The sequence below is a fragment of the Mus caroli genome, chromosome 7 (genome assembly GCF_900094665.2).
Source record: "Mus caroli chromosome 7, CAROLI_EIJ_v1.1, whole genome shotgun sequence".
Classification (NCBI taxonomy): Eukaryota; Metazoa; Chordata; class Mammalia; order Rodentia; family Muridae; genus Mus; species Mus caroli.
This window is the reverse complement of record NC_034576.1, coordinates 105,352,798-105,369,712: the sequence shown is the minus strand read 5'-3', so window position 1 is coordinate 105,369,712 and position 16,915 is coordinate 105,352,798. Positions and strand designations below refer to the sequence as shown.

Sequence of the window (16,915 nt, the reverse complement as noted above, 5' to 3'; positions counted from 1 at the left end):
TATTCTAGTCCCCAGAGGATACCTAACATTAGACTGATGAATGAGGAACTGAGGAAGGAACCAGTTCTGAACTTCACATGCATGGACACACACATGCACATGCCTGTCCCATGTGCCCATACATGTGAATACTCACACACACATCGGACATCTAGGAAAAATAATCGAATGATCCAAGTGTCATTTTTTTCCTTAGTACATTTATTTCTTTCATTTATTTATTTACGTACTTACTTATTTGCTAATTGATTGTTTATCTGTATGTGGGCATGTCCACGCCACAGTCTCCATGTCAAGGTCAGAGAACAACTTCCAGGAGTCAGTCCCCTCCTTCTATCACGTCAGTCCCAGGGATTTAACTGAGGTTGTCAGACATGGCAGCATGTGCCTTTACCCACTGAGCCAATACCAGCCCTGATAACATTTTTAATTTTTTAATGCAGTGATTTATAACCTTCCAACGGCTTGGCCCTTTAATATACTTCCTCATGTAGTGGTGACACCCCCCCTCATGATAAAATTGTTTTTGTTGCTATATTATAGCTATAAATTTGCTAATGTTATGAATCATAATGTAAATATCTCATTTCCAGTGGTCTTAGATGTCAACGGATCATTCAATCCCTGAAGGGGTCGTGACTCACAGGTTGAGAACCACTGCTCTAATGGGTATTTTCCTAAGATTTCCTCATTTGCTTATCACAGTCTGCTGAAGTAGCTGCCGTTATTATCAATGAACATGAGATACAGAAAGTGCACAAAGCTCCTAAGACCAGGAAAGAAGCTGCAGATGCAACATCAGAACTCTTTTCCCTGGTTTCATACAGTCAGCCATCCATGTGATACCATGAATGTGAGTGCCAGTCACTGTGGCTTGAAGCCCTGGTTTCCGTTCTATGTTAGTGTACCTGCAGTGGGATTGCTGCATCACAGGTGATCCCTGCTTTTCATATTTCATAGATGTCACACACTGTCACCATGGAAAGCTTACTATCATAGTCTCCAATAACCATGCAAAGGGGTCCAGTTTATCCACATTTTCACCCGAAGTTGGTTCTTACCTCTTTTTTTCTTGGCTTGGGTTGGGTTTTTATTATCATACATATAGATCAAATGTATTCTCTCACTGTAATTTTAGATTTCACCTCTCTAATGACCAGTGACAAAAAGCATCATCAAGTGAGTTAGTTGGTCATTTGCATATCATCCTTACAGGACTGTTTTCATTCAAGTATCTACTTTTTTGTTATAGTTGTTGAATTATAAGATGTCATCATTTACTAGGTAAATAGTTCTTATTAAATACATTATATGTATATATAATGTATATATATATACATCCTTCTAACCTATATGGTGCCTTTGCATTCCATTTTGTCCTTTGTTACACAAAATTATTTCTGTCCCTTGTGGGTATATCTATCTGTTTTTCGCTTTTGGATATGATGTCTAAGAAATCTTTGCAATGCTAAATATTTTCTCTAGTTTAATTATTTTCAATCTTCCAATTAGCTCTTTATCTTTTTATTTCAATTTCTTTTTGCATATCATGTAAGGTAGGGTCTCATCTAATAGCTTCGCATTTGAATGTCCAGCATTCCCAACACCATGACCAGCATCAGATCTGTTAACCAAACATATCTGAGTTTGGGTCTGACCTCCCTATTCTGCTCCACTGCTTATTTTTTTTCTTTGTGTCAGTACTACACCATGCTTTTTCATAGATGTAAAACTAAGGTCAATTGGAAAAGATGAAGGACATTTTGTGCTAATCAAGGGAGCAGTTAGCCAACTTGCTATTGCAGTTTTTCCTAGTGCTTTGAATTTTAATATCAGAAAATTAATCTCATTAAGATTTTCAGTTTCTTTAAGAATCAAATATACGTGTCTCTGCCTAATAAAACTGTGTGACTCTCAGAAGAGAGTTGGACCCAGAGCATGATTCTCTCCATCCTGTGTTGGGTTGTTTGGTTGGTTGGTTGGTTTGGTTTGTTTTGTTTTGTTTTGTTTTGTTTTGTTTTGTTTTTATTGTTCCTTTGTTTTTCACTGTGGTTCAGATTTCTTTTTCCAAATCATTCATTAGAAACGGGCCAGCACTATTGACTCCAAGTTCACATAAGATAAACTAAAATCTGTCCTAGGTGGAGGAGATGTCTGCATAAGGAATAAACATTGGAGTCAAATAAAATGGAACCCTCAGTGAGCCAGAGAACAAGATCCACCAGTCTCTACCACAACACAGGGGAGGGGCAAACCTAAGAAAATTCTAGTGAGGGAAAAGGTAAAAAAATCAGTAACTTTCACTAACAGAGGGATTGATGTTAGATTGAAATAAAGATTTAAAAAAAAATTACAGAAACAAAACAGCAATCACATTCTCTGCCAAAACTTCAATCTGATAACATTCTAAATAAATACACCAGAAAATACAGTCACTTCAGTCCAACTCTCCTGAGAAGTGGAAGTGTTATGCCAGGACACTCTGCGCCTGTCCATGTCCGTAGACCTTAAAGTCATCCTTGCAGTGACTGGAACACTGGAGGTTGGAGAGGCTTTGTGTTCATGGACCTTGAGTGCACTGGGAAAAGAAGCAATGTGTGAACAGACTCCATATCCGCTCCCGGATTTGTCTGGTCCTAATACCATAAATGATAGGGTTTAAGGTGGGTGGGATGATCAGGTACAAGTCAGCTAACAGCACTTGGGTGTGCAGTGGAACTCGATCCTGCCCTAGCCAGGCCACATAGATGGATGCCATCCCAGGGAGATAGTACAGAGCCATGACCCCAACATGAGAGCCACATGTACTCAAAGCCTTCCACTGTGCATTCCTTGAGGACAGTCCAAAAACTGCCTTGAGAATCAAAGTATAAGAGGCCGAAATGAAGGCCACATCTGAGCCCACAATGATGGAGGAAAAAATCAAACTGTAGAGACTGCTGGGCATGGGGTCAGCACATGCTAACTTGGCCACAGCCATGTGTTCACAATAGGAATGAGGAACTACATTGGAGGCACAAAATGGCAAATGTCTCAACATCCAACTCAAAGGAGTCATAAAAATAACAGCTCTAAAGGTGATAGTCACACTAATTCCCAGCAGCACATGACGGGTGAGAATTCTCATGTAATGTAAGGGCTTGCAGATGGCCACGTAGCGATCAAAAGCCATGGCCAGTAGCAGACCTGTCTCCACAGCAGTGGCCGAATGGACAAAGTACATCTGAGTGAAACAGGCATTAAAGCTGATGGAGCTGTCTCCTGAACTGAAGATGCTCACCATCTTAGGTACCACAGAAGAAGCCATAACAATATCCACAGCAGCCAGAACACATAGAAAGAAGTACATAGGCTCTTGTAGAGTGGAATCCATGCAGATCACAATGATAATGAGCATATTTCCTAAGAGAGCTATGCTATACATGGTACTCAGTGAGATGGCCAGCCAAAGATAAGAAGACTGAAACCCTGGGATGCCCAAGAGGAAGAAAGTGCCAGGGGATTCCATTGTGTGGTTGTAGGATGGCCCCAGCATCACTGGTCAGACTGCTCTGTTAACTTGTAAGATACTATATGAGAGGTAGTATTCCTATAAAATATATTATTCTGTGTATTCACAAATTGTTGAAGTATTTTCATCTTGGTGGTATTTTTCATGACCTAAAAATTAACATTGAAAAAATAACTTTATGTAAATTTTATGTGCTTTACTAATATCTATTCATATCTTAAATATCAATTCTTCATTTTTCTGCCAGGTAGTGATCTGTCTGCCCTCCTGCCCATCTCTCTATTTCTTTTTCCACCTCTTCCCATGAAGGTATTGAATGTTTATTTTTACTTAAAGCTTTCATGAAATCACGTTGATCCATAATGACTTCAAATTAATGATTCTAATAGTCTCCCTATGGCTTATGGTATGCACTTTAAAATGTGTTTTTAATTTGTAATTTTGTGTTCTCCTAGCCTGTGGGACAAAGTTAGAAGATATATTTCATGTATTCCTTATAGTCAGATATTTCTTCATAATGAATAATCAGAAGAATGTATCTTTTATTCTCACGATTGCTGAATTAAACAAACTGATTGAGATCAAATGTCATGTCTCCTAGGACTAGTACATAGACTCGTGACGAAAACACATTCCTGTCAGTCAGAAATGCATTATATGGAAAGTATAGGTTCAGGAAATAAGGCTATTAAAAATGACATAATCACTTTCCATTTAAGAGAATGTTGTTGAAATATTTGTAATTTTTAAAAATTGATGCTCAATTTCCTTAAAGTAGTTTCAATAGTTTGCTAGCCCAAGCAATTACTATTAACCCTTTAGACACACATAAAGATGATCCTCCCCATAGCTTTTCTGCTTCTTCAATATGGTTTGCCCCTTTTCGTGGTAAACTGCCAAGGAAATAGACCAAGGAAACATCGTCCTTGTGAAAGTGAAGCATGTTTTAGAGAAAACAATATATGATCATACCAAGATGAGAAACAGTATTTATGGGTGAATTTCTGTATTTGCAATATACAACAAATATCTATATGAAACAATTGACTTAAGTACTTAAATGAGAAGATTCTTCATCTATATCATAAAACATCATTTAGGCCATTTGAGATTCCCATCTAGGTCTTTCCAGTACTAACTCCTGGCAGTATATTTAACAGCATTAAAGTCAAGAAAAAGCTATGGATACTTACCCCCACAAAAAGTATTATACATTCACCTGGGCAGTTTTAGTAAAGAAAAGAGATTTACTACTCTATGAATCTGGGAGCTGAGCTCCAACCTTGGCAGTCTTTGCCTTTGCTCTGCATCTTCCTCATTCAGATAGTGCCAGGTCACAGGGTATGTAGTGACTTTGCCAGACATCCTAAAACAAAGGAGCAACACTACTGTCAAATTCCCGTGCTGTAATCCTTTACTTCCCTTCCTTTTAAGTTGCTCAGTTTCTGTGATTTTATTCACATGTGTAAATAGTATAAAAGACCCACAGTATCCTGAGAACACATCACACAAGGTCCCCTTTGATTTGATTCAGACCTGGGAATGTTGGCAGATCTACTAGAAGGCCTGATTCTCTCCTAAAGCACGGGACAGAATCCCATCTGTTGTCTCACAGAAAATGTGTTATTAGAGTTCTGTGGTTTAGAGACAGAAAAACAAAGTGGCTAATCATAGTAGCATAAAGTATTAATGTGTAGAGTGAAAAACCTCAGTAGTCACTTGCTAGCCAAATTGATTGATCGAATCAGGCAACTCTTCCAGCCCTCGACCTGCACGTTGTTAGGACAGAAAGAATCGCCCATCCCATATCAAAGCAGTGCTTTGAACTTAAATGAGAAGCTAGGCAAAGGGACCTTTATGCTGGTTTGAGCAATCGATGCTTAATAAAGTGTAGAAAGTAAGAAAAAACATTGCTCATCCTGCTTAACCCAGTATGTCCAGATTACTCTAACATGCATATTTCAATGAGTAATACTGCAGGTTTCCTTTTGGCTTTCCCGTGAGCTAACACTGCAGGTGCCACTATATTGAAAGTTGCTCAGTACTCAGATACTCAATAAAGTATAACTAATTTTAAAAAGACTGTTTGCATATTCTAAACCTATAAATTGTTCTAAATAACAAATTCAAATGGGTACATGTGATTCAGACTTTTTTAAAAAGCATGCATTGCCTGAGTTTTCTCATATCACCCTTTGACCTGCCTCTGGAAGATCTCTCACTCAGAGATACACACGGCCAGGCTCCAATTTGTAATTTGCTCTGTTTTGTTTTGTTTGGGGAACTGTTTGGTTGTGTTCATTGTCACTTTAGTGGAAAGGGGACTTATCCATCTAAATAACAACTCATTCATTTCTGAGAGCAAAGGCTGAGAATTGTTATTTGGTCCTGCTACTGTATAAAAGTTCGTCTAGGAATGGAAGGCCGGTGTGGAAAGTGTGTGTGCTAAGAACCTTCTTGACAGCTAAGGAGATACTTTCACTGTTAGTCCTATTACTCTCAACAGTGTTCCTCATCCAGAGAACATGGACAGGCAGCTTATCCCAGAACTAAACTCAAGGTCCCAAGTATGAACTACACTAAGTCCAATTAACTTCAAGCCCCTTACCTAAATATCACATTGCTAAAGCCTCAGCCTAGATGGTCATCACATCAATTGCATAGCTTGTGTTCACTTAGTAGACAAAAATAACCTAGGAACTAATTTCTTAAGCTTCCAGGAATCTTCAAGAAGATTGAAGAGTTCTTATTTAATAAGCTCTGAGAGTAGACTGACTAGCCACTAAATCCTGTGACCTCTAATCGATAAGGGGGTTCAAAGCTAAGCTACCATATTCTTACTCAGTTATCCCTTCTTTAATTTCTCTTGTGTGTGTCTGGTCCCTCCTGAGTAATTGTACAGATCAGACCTGTGGGCATCTGTACTGGGACTCCCTTGTGCTACAGAAGATACTTTCTCTGTAATCTAAGCACTATTAGAACAAAAAAAACACACACACACAAAAACAAAAACAAACAAGCAAACAAACAAACAAAAAACACTTAGCTGGTTGTCGGTCCTAACTGTGTGACATACACTTCCCATGTCACTGTCAGGCCTGCACTAAGTAACCTCACTGACACCCAGGTGCCTCTAGAGACCCTGAGCAGAATCTTCAGGAATTATCTATAAAACCTAATGTGTGAGATCTTAATGCAAATGATGAAACTTTGAAACAAACCACAAGGAGGAGGGAGCCATGTAATGACAGAGACAAAGGACATGATAAGCCCCACCTATGGATCATCGGAGCCTTGCTGTGTGTGTAGCCACAAAGGTGAGACAACCTTAGTAAAATATCAGGTGAGAACAGGTGAAAGCAATCAAAACAATGGCTGTTGAAGAGTAAAAACGACTCAGGATATTCTATGCTGCTGGGTCTGCCCTAAGTGCCACAAATTCAGGGCTCAGCATCACTTCCTATAGATTTGAGAACCACAGTTCCCACTGACCCATTCATCTTTGACCCAAGATCTTCCTTTCCTGACTGCTTGATAGAAATCAGCCACAAACACAGATACCATTGCATATGCCAGCAAGATTTTGCTGAAAGGACCCTGATATAGCTGTCTCTTTTGAGGCTATGCCAGTGCCTGGTAAACACAGAAGTGGATGCTCACAGTCAGCTATTGGATGGAACACAGGGCTCCCAATGGAGGAGCTAGAAAAAGTACCCAAGGAGCTAAAGGGGTCTGCAACCCTATAGGTGGAACAACAATATGAACTAACCAGTACCCCCAGAGCTGGAGTCTCTAGCTGCATATATTGCAGAAGATGACCTAGTCGGCCATCATTGGGAAGAGAGGCCCATTGGTCTTGCAAACTTTATATGCCCCAGTACAGGGGAACACCAGGGTCAAGAAGTGAGAGTGGGTGGGTAGGGGAATGGGGCGGGGAGTATGGGGGACTTTCAGGATAGCATTTGAAATGTACATGAAGAAAATACCTAATAAAAAAAAATTGAAAAAAGAAAGAAAGAAAGAAAGAAAGAAAGAAAGAAAGAAAGAAAGAAAGAAAGAAAGAAAGAAAGAAGAAATCCACCTTCTGCCAAAGGCATGGTCTGCTTATGCCCTGATCACTCTCCCTCTCTCCAGCCCTGACAACCTTGCCTCAAGATACTTTCCTGTGATCTTCTAAATCTTTTTCCTACTAATCATTGCTTGTAGAAACTTGCATGTATTACAAGCCTTCTCCAAGAACAAGCATTTGGTCATTATTTTTTTAATTTTTCTCTCACTCAACCTAAGTTGTTTTTCTTTGTCTCTATGCAAGATCTGCTGCCACCTTGTGACTTCTTTTAGCATCAGCAGCTGCCTCCTTCATTTTTTTTCTTTTTGATTTTTGAATCCCATTGAAGTTGAACTTTGCATTGTCTGAATGTAGCCTTGCTGCCAATAATAATTCTGTGTGCCTGCCCCTGTGCCTCTCCCACCACCCAAATGAACTGATACTCAGCCTATATTGTGTGATCTTTTCTCATAGCTCCTCTTTGTCTTAAAAACTGTCTCCCCTTTTTCCCTTTTTGCCAAAGTTGGACTTTTCACTTCTTTCTTCCTTAAACACAAGAAGCTCTGTATTCCTGCTCACTTTCTCATCTCTTCCAATCTCTCACACTCTCAGAGAGAGCCTTTGGTGTTAGCAGTACCTTCCAAACCTGGCCAACCTCTTGCCAGGTGACTTGAATCCTCCTTTTCAGGGTGATCACGACCTGCAGGTTGTAACAGCCCAACTTCCCATTTCAGTTACCTACACGCCAGCATTCTGTCTACCTAACTTTCTCAAATTATCTATGCATGGTGATACATATTTCTTTCATCCAGAAGAAATGAGATTTATTTAGGACTCTTCTCAGAGGCAATAAGCATCACAAGAGACCAAAGAAAACAATGGAGAGTCAAAGACCTCCCTCTGGGATCTCTCCTCCCTATCACTCTATTATCCTGCCTTTTCCCTGGACACCCAATGTCCCTTGGCCTCCGCCTAACAGCTAAACACTATAAATCCTCCAGAGTACTGGCTTTTGTCTGAGTTCCATCTGGATCTCTCCAGACTACAGGATGAGTCAGATGCCTAGTGGGTTAACAGCCTTTGTTTCTTCAGATCTCAGAGGATGCCTAAACCAGTTTGAGAACACAGAGTTCATCCTGAAAGAAAACAAAGGGTGTGATGGAAAACCTGGTTGTGCAAGGCACCCAGAGAGGTTCTTTTCAGGGTGTTTTCTCATTCCATTCTCAACCCTCTTATTTTGCTATCATCAGGATGACTACATGTTATAGGTGAGATGTGTAGAAGTCCTAGAGCTAGAAAGTCAGAGAATCCAAAGTTAGAGGCTAGACATCAGTGAATCTCACAATGCTTAGCAAATGTTCACCCTGATCACATAACTGATCTCTTAAATTCACTCCAATATTCCTCAGTTTCTCCTGGAAGTTCATGGTGGCCTTTATACTCATAAGTATTTCTCATGACATGCTGTTGGGAAGTTCTCTTTGAATAGGCAAGGATCTCTGAGTTCAAGGCTACCCTGATCTATATCATGAGTTCCAGGCTACCCAGAGCTACACAGTGAGATCCTAACTCAGAAACAAAGAAGTATTATGTGAGGGTCTGAGCACATAGCTTAGTGGTAGAGCACTTACCTAACATACACAGTTGAGTAAATATGTGAAAGAATAAGATAGTAGTTGATGGTTTTAGAACCAAAAGATAGAGAGAACTCCAACTCATAGATTGGTAGGATTAATATTGTTGATAAGGTTGAGGATCTTGATTGGGTTCATTTCCCTGCCAATTAAAGACTTAAGGGGTGGGAAAAACCTTAAGTGCAAGAGACAGCAGTGAAGAAATCTTGAACACCTTGAAGAAGAGCAGATAGAATCAGCAGGTGAAGGCATTTATTGGGAGAAAGAAAACACATGTGCTACAGACTCAAATCCATAAAGATCCTCCCCACAGGAGCCAAAAACACCCAGCTCTTCTCAAAGTCTGGTTTTGTTTGTTGTTTATTTTTGTTTTGTTTTGTTTTAAGTCTCTGGAGATTTTCCCAACTCTAATTTGTGGTTGATCACTTTGAAAAAATATAGGATGGTTGATTGGTTGACACTGTTGTATAACATGTCTAAATCAGCCTTGAACTTATTGATCCAGTCATTAGCAGGGGGCTTGATGGTTAGAGGCAAGAGGCTACAAGGCCTTCTTTAAATTATTATTACTTTTTTTTTTTTTACATTCCAGCAAGTCCCCCCTCCCGGTATGCCTCCCACAGTACCTCATCCCATTCCTCCTCCCCTTTGACTCCAAGAGGGTGTTACCCCCCAATAGGACTCCCACTTCACTGGGGCCTCATCTTCTCCCACTGAGGCCAGACCAGGCTGTCCTCTGTTGTATATGTGTTGGGGGTCTGCAACCAGCTCATGTATGCTGACTGGTTGGTGGCTTAGTGACTTTTTTTTCAAACTGCCTGGCTTTTGTCTCCAGTCTAGAGGGGATAAGGAAAGGAAGAAGCTGGCCATGTTGGAAGTTCACTACCTGTATTGCCTAGTCATGGTCCCTCTCCCTGATAGGTAGTCTGCCTGCCTATCAGAGAATCTAACTCCTTGTCCTCACTGTGAAGACAACTAACCTATCAAAAGCAATCTATATAGTCAATGAAATTTCAGTGCTATTCTTCACAGAAATTGAAAAGATAACCTTAAAATTCATGTGGAAATACAACAAACCAGGATAACCAAAACAGTCCTGACTAATAAGGGCACTGCTGAGGTCATCACCATTCCTGATTTCAAGTTATACTACAAGCATGGTTATAAAACGCAGTATGATACTGGCATAAAAACAGACGCATTGATCAATGGGAGAGAACTGAGGGTCCAGACATGAGCCCACAGTCCTACACCCACCTGACTTTTTGACAAAGAGACCCAAAGAACACATAGGATAAAAGATTAATGGCTTTAGTCAAACCAGAAAATGGAACAACATAGATGTCCACCAACTGGTGAATGGACAATGAAAATGTCTATATAGGTTATGAAAATTCATTCAGCTATGAAGAAAAAGTAAATTTTGAAATTTACATGAAAATACATGGAACTACAAAGCATTATATGGACTGAGATAATAAGTCTCAGAAATATAAATGTAACATGTGATCCTTCATGTATTTTATGACAGTAAATAACATTGAACCTTTAGATCTGTTTTGTGTTAAACTAGAATACCCATATACATCAGGAAACAAGCAACATGGCATGAACATGATTTCAAAGGAGGGAGGGATATACCACAAATGGTATTAACAGACAAAGTAATAATTGAACAGGATATGTTGAGGGGGTGGAGAGGGAAGGCAAGAGAGAGGAAGGGGCTGAGAAGGGATAAGCAACATTAGCAGCCCTTGAAAAGGCCATAAAGAAACCTACTACTTTAGAAACTTCATAGAATACAAATTCATGTATATGTAAAATAGTTCAAATAGAGATACTTTATAATAAGTTGAGGGAATGATGCCTCCCCCAGACACCATAGGCTATCAAAATAAAAACCTTGTGCTTGTCTCTTTTTCACTTGTTGGGATCCCACAGATATTAGAACACTAGAACCTATTGCCACTGTTCTTGTTCACCCTCCAGAGCTTGATAGTAAGTCTCTATTGATGAAGTTACCACATATTTGAATTATGAGACACAGAGAAGTCAGGCTAGTACTGACGCAGAAGCTTTCTCCCTAGTGGCTAGTTTTCATGGCTCCGGAAGGTGCTGTGCGTGCTATTCTTGGAGAACAGCAATCAGCAACCTGACTCAGATGTGAACACTGCAGGCTGTACTAACAACTAACCTGACGAGATAGATCTGCTGGTGCAATAGTAGCACAAATGTTATTGGAGTAACCAACCACTTTCTGCTTGAAGTTAAACCTCACTCAGATGTGAACATTGCAGGCTGCAATAACAGCTGACCCGGCTAGATAGATCCACTGGAGCAGGCACAACCCCTTTCTGATTAGATTTAAGGTATTCCCCACAAAACAGAACTTATTTCTAGTACTGTTAAATAAGCAAAAAACTAGTGGCTGAATAGTTCATAGACTCTAAAGGAGAATCTAGTATTACTATTCTGCTAAATAGATAGTATTAAATTTTCTCCGACTTACGTATCTTTATACTACTAGATTAATGCCTCTCTCAACCTTCATCAAAATAGATAGTGATTAATACAGAGACTCACTACTAGTCTGTGTGCAGAGAACAAGAGGTGTTGGTGTGGTTGGCCCTAAATGAGACATATATCATTCATCTTTCTCAGAAGACTCATGGAATGTCTCAGAAGAAATGGCAAGAAGCCTATAAGATCCCAAAGCAGTGGATGACTGCTTCAAAACAGTGTTTTTCAGATATAACGAGGCCGTTGTATACAATTCACAGTTGCTATGACTGCATGCACAAGATCTACAGAAGACCAAGCTTGTCAAAATCCAAGTATGTGTGGAAGAGGTAGTCAGGAAATCTCTCTCTCCCATCTGAAGAACTCTTGCCAATCTAATGGCTATAGGAAAGGAAGTCAGTTTTCTTCAGAGAGGCAGCCACTGATAGGATACACATGCTCTGGGTATGCCCCTACACCAGTGTACATATTACCAGTATTAAGTGGATCCAGTGTTTAGGAGAGAATGATCACATGAAATTAAGAGGAAAAGGTGGTAATAAATCTAGGAAAGATTTGAAAGGAAAGGATGAAGTGTAGATTTCTTTCAAAACATGTGTATGTATGAAATTCTCAGACAATAAAAAACATTTCTATTAAGAATTTTTGCTTGCTTTATACAAAGACCAGAAATCATCAAGTATGACAAAAATTTCCATGGGGGGGGGGGGGGGGGGCAAGAGAGAAGATATGGGACATGTACATGCCCTAAGTTTGTGATAGAAAATCTAGAAATATGTTATATATAAAAAGAAGAGATACCACTAAAGAAGGCACATATTAAGAATCACACATGTAAAGCTGGGTGTGGTGGCACATGCCTTTAATCCCAGCACTCAGGAGACAGAGGCAGGCAGATTTCTGAGTTCGAAGCCAGCCTGGTCTACAAAGTGAGTTCCAGGAGAGCCAGGGCTATACAGAGAACCCCTGTCCTGATAAAACAAAACCAAAATAAATAAATAAATAAATCAGACACCTGATGCACAACTACACAATTAAAATATTTCTTAACAGTATAGGAATAGATGGTTATATTATCTATCTAAACAATTTGTCATAGCTAATGTTCATCTCTACTTTCAAAGAATAAAAAGTATGTTACTCAATTAAACTGGGTTTTATGATACCACATATCAATGTCTATATTGCAAAATGTAAAACCGAACAATAATTACATGTGTTTTATCTGCACAAACCATTCTTGACCTTGTATTTTACTGAATGCATAAAATCTGATTTCACCAAACCTTCTGAATGGGAAACTATTGGATTTTTCCACCTGTCCTAGATCTGGTATAGGACTCCATCCAACTAGGACATGTTCTTTCTCCCCCGGAACACTTGGATGATCCGTCTACGTATCTGCTTTGTCTTCACACTGTAGACAATAGGGTTTAGCACAGGGGGAAGGAGAAGGTAGATATTAGCCATGAACATGTGCACAACTGGTGATAAATGTTTCCCAAATCTGTGGATCATGGTGGCACCAATGAGAGGAATGTAAAATAGAAGCACAGCACAGATGTGAGAGAGGCAGGTGTTGAGGGCTTTGAGCCTCTCGGCTCTAGAGGCAATTCCCAGCACTGTCTTCAGGATAAGTACATAAGAGAAGAGAATGATGAGAGCATCAAGCCCTAATGTGAGAATGACAACGATGAGGCCATAGAGGCTGTTGACACGGGTGCTGGCACAGGCTAACCTCATTGCATCTTGGTGAAGACAGTATGAATGAGATAAGACATTGGATCGACAGAAGGGCAGCCGTTTTATAAGAAAGGGCACTGGGAAGACCACACAGACTGCCCGGGCCAAGACAACTAGTCCAATCTTTCCAATAAGCCCATGAGTGAGGATGGAAGCATAACGCAGTGGGTCTCGGATAGCCACAAATCTGTCAAAGGCCATGGACACTAAGACTCCAGATTCTACTACTCCAAATCCATGGATGAAGAACATCTGCGTGATGCATGCATCAAAAGTAATCTCAGGGGCATTGAACCAGAAGATACTGAGCATAGAGGGCAACGTAGACATGGAGAGACTAACATCAGTCAAAGCCAAGATGCAGAGGAAGTAGTACATAGGCTCATGGAGGCTCTGCTCTACCTTGACAACTGCTAGGATGGTGCCATTTCCCAGGAGGGTTAGTGTGTAGAGAAACCCCAGGGGAAAGGCCATCCATGGGTTCTTGTCTGGCATCCCTGGGATGCCTGTCAGAATGAAGCTATGGTGATTGGTTTGTGAAGCATTTGAGTTCATCTTGGTGATCTCACCACTCGATGAAGCTGGTCTCTCTCACTTGGCTTACAGCTCCTAAACTGGAAAGATAATTTCATATGAGATAAGCAAGTGATTTCCTAAACACACAGATGGAACAGAGAAAAGAATTGGGTTAGCAAATAGGTAACTTTTGTGCCACTCTGAGTTTCAGCTTCCAGGATGAGTTCAGTGGCTTCCCTTCTCTTGGTGTACATACTTTGCTATGCCCTTAACCCACTGTGTTCATGATGAACTCTATGACCCATTAGTGAATATACAAATGTCAAACATACAAATTAGTTTCCTTTTATAAACCTAAATTTTAAGGTAGCAAAGAACAGAGAATGATACATAAAAATGTATGCAAATTTTATTTTCATAATCTTTTGATACACCAGAAATCAGGAAACCAATACCAGAACTCTTCATTCAAGCAACATTTAACTCATTTTCAGAACAATGTCTGAAACATATGAAAAGCTGATCTTTTCTTCCCATTGTCTTTTGGTGAAGGAGGGGATTTGAAATAAAGTCTCACTATGTCCCTGGGATTGATCTTGAATTTGTAATCCTCCTGCCTGAGGTCCAGGAATGCTGGGCTCACAGGTATGTACCACCATGCCCCTCTTCTTTTCTTTCTATTGTTACAGCTAAAAAATGGTGTCGCTCTATATGTCAGATGACCTATGGCATTTTTCTCACATTTACACCACTTTCAGCAAATTTTTTACTCTTAAGTTACAATAAACTATTTTTCTAGAAATCTGACTTATTAATAACAAAAAAAAAATCACCTCTTTTTAAGAGCTTCTAATTTGGACTAAAAAGGTGGCTTAGTGGTTAAGAGCACTGACTGTTCTCCCAGAAGTCCTAAGTTTAATTCCCAGCAACCACATGGTGAGTCACAATCATCTGTAATGAGATCCGATGCCCTCTTCTGGTGTGTCTGGAGACAGCTACAGTGTATTCATATACATAAAATAAATAAGTAAATCTAAAAATATTAAATTAAAATTAATTTTTTTAAAAAGCTTCTAATGTTCTTAAGGAGAGTCATGAATTCCACTCTCAGAACCCCAGGTAGCTGCCTACCTCACTAGCTCTAAATCCTAACAGTTTCCACCAGTTTCTCTTTCATTTGGTTCCTTCAATCCAGCCAAAATTACACTTGGATCTCTGATACAAAGTTTCTAGAAAATGACTTTTCCAGTTTCCTTATCATGTCTCCCCACATCTGTTTCTCTTTGCCTAGCCAATCTAACTGTATCAAGTGACCCTTTTCCAAATGCTAACAGGACTTTTAAACTCTTTGGTATGCTGTTTTTACATGCTGGAATTCTTTCTTCTTATATATTAATGTAGTTAATTAAATATTGCATAAGTATTTTCAGAAAAGTATATACTTATACCTTTCTGAACTACTAAGTTAAGCACAATAAAGGAAAAATGTCATCACTCATCACTTCATAGGATATATGTGAAGAATATACAAGCGTTTTCATATGTTCAGTGAAGGAAGAAAACAGTATGTGGATGAAAATGATTAAATGTCAGATTGTTTCATGGGATTCTGGAAAACCCTCAAATGCCTCCCCTATCTCCTTTCTATGGATTGATCATTGTTAACCAAGGGGGGAAAAAATCTCTTCTCAAGACCAAAGAAAATAAATGGAACACATTCAGTTTAGTAGAGTTTGCTCACATCCGTGTTTGAGAAAGGGGGAAGGAGGGAAAGAGAGAGAAAACAACTTAAGTGCTGGTCTGTGAACTCTTTCTGCTCCATTTCTATGGGAGAAGAGTAATTTCTACTTGGGGTCCATAATTACAAGAAAGATAGTTTTCAGATTCGGAACTCTTGGTATCCTTAAAACACAGAGTCCATGTCCCTTTGCAAAACCATGCTGCCTTGTAACCAGAACCCAGGCTTCTCTCCAAGTAAACAGTCACATCCAAGCAAGCTCTTTGTAGTGCCTGTCCAGTTCTCTGCCTATGTTCTAAGCATGGAGCTTTGTGAGACTTCACCTTACATAGCATCCCTTCACTTCTCAGGGCCTGTTAGTCCGTCCTTCCAGACAATGCTAATGGCCCCATAATGGTCGGGTGGACATCCCTCAGGTTAGTTTATTGCGAAGTTCTTGAAGAGTCTTTAAGTGACCTTTGGTGAAAACCTCAGGGCCAGCTGAATCACTACTATATGCTAACAGTTAGTTCCTCTTCTCCCCGCCCTTTTCCTGCTTTTCCACTGCATGTCACTTGTCATTCCTGTCCCCATCCTATACCTTTTCTTCTTATGACTTTCCCTAAGAACTCTTAGCCCTCTTTATGCCATCTCTCAATTTAAATCCCTGTCTATCCATCAATCTCATCTTTATTTCAGCTTCTCCATACACTGTATGCTTTCCTTCTGCATGCATTTTTTTTATTTCTACTAAAACCATCTATGTTTTATTTATTTCTCCCTTAGTGTTCCACTATAGTATTCCCTATAGTGTTACATGTAGTGTGGCTCTCTATTATTCTCTTCTGTCTTAATCCTGCTTGTTTTTCAAATTCTCTGAGGATTTCATTTTTAAAATATACATAAAGCATCTTGTGTACAATCTGCCTATGTAAGAGGCCTATGTTACAAAAATACGGCTTTTCCTACCTCAGTCAATCCCTGTGCTCCAGTTAGGAATTATTTAGGTGCTGTCTTCCCTGAAGCTAGCTTGCAACATATTTATGAGAATGACTCAGACCTCGGTGGATGTCTATACCCAACAGGAGTCTATAGGGACTTTACAACTGCTTTGGAAAACATCCCTTGAGGAGTGGTGTGCACCTGCTTGGGCTGTTCTATCTTCATGTCTTCAAGAGCTCTACCTAACCCCTTTCTTCAAAAAGTATAGACCAAAAGTTTTCTTC

At 39.7% G+C, this 16,915-nt stretch overlaps 2 protein-coding genes across 2 annotated transcripts; both read right to left on the bottom strand.

Annotated features, from left to right (window-relative positions):
• Positions 1-2,539: 2,539 nt before the first annotated feature.
• Positions 2,540-3,550, bottom strand: LOC110297187 (olfactory receptor 52I2-like). The gene has a single exon (XM_021165928.1). The coding sequence runs from the start codon at positions 3,533-3,535 to the stop codon at positions 2,561-2,563; it is 975 nt and encodes a 324-aa protein (XP_021021587.1). The 5' UTR covers positions 3,536-3,550; the 3' UTR covers positions 2,540-2,560.
• Positions 3,551-13,063: 9,513 nt separating this feature from the next.
• LOC110299197 (olfactory receptor 51H1-like) lies at positions 13,064-14,011 on the bottom strand. The gene has a single exon (XM_021168826.1). The coding sequence runs from the start codon at positions 14,009-14,011 to the stop codon at positions 13,064-13,066; it is 948 nt and encodes a 315-aa protein (XP_021024485.1).
• Positions 14,012-16,915: the final 2,904 nt, after the last annotated feature.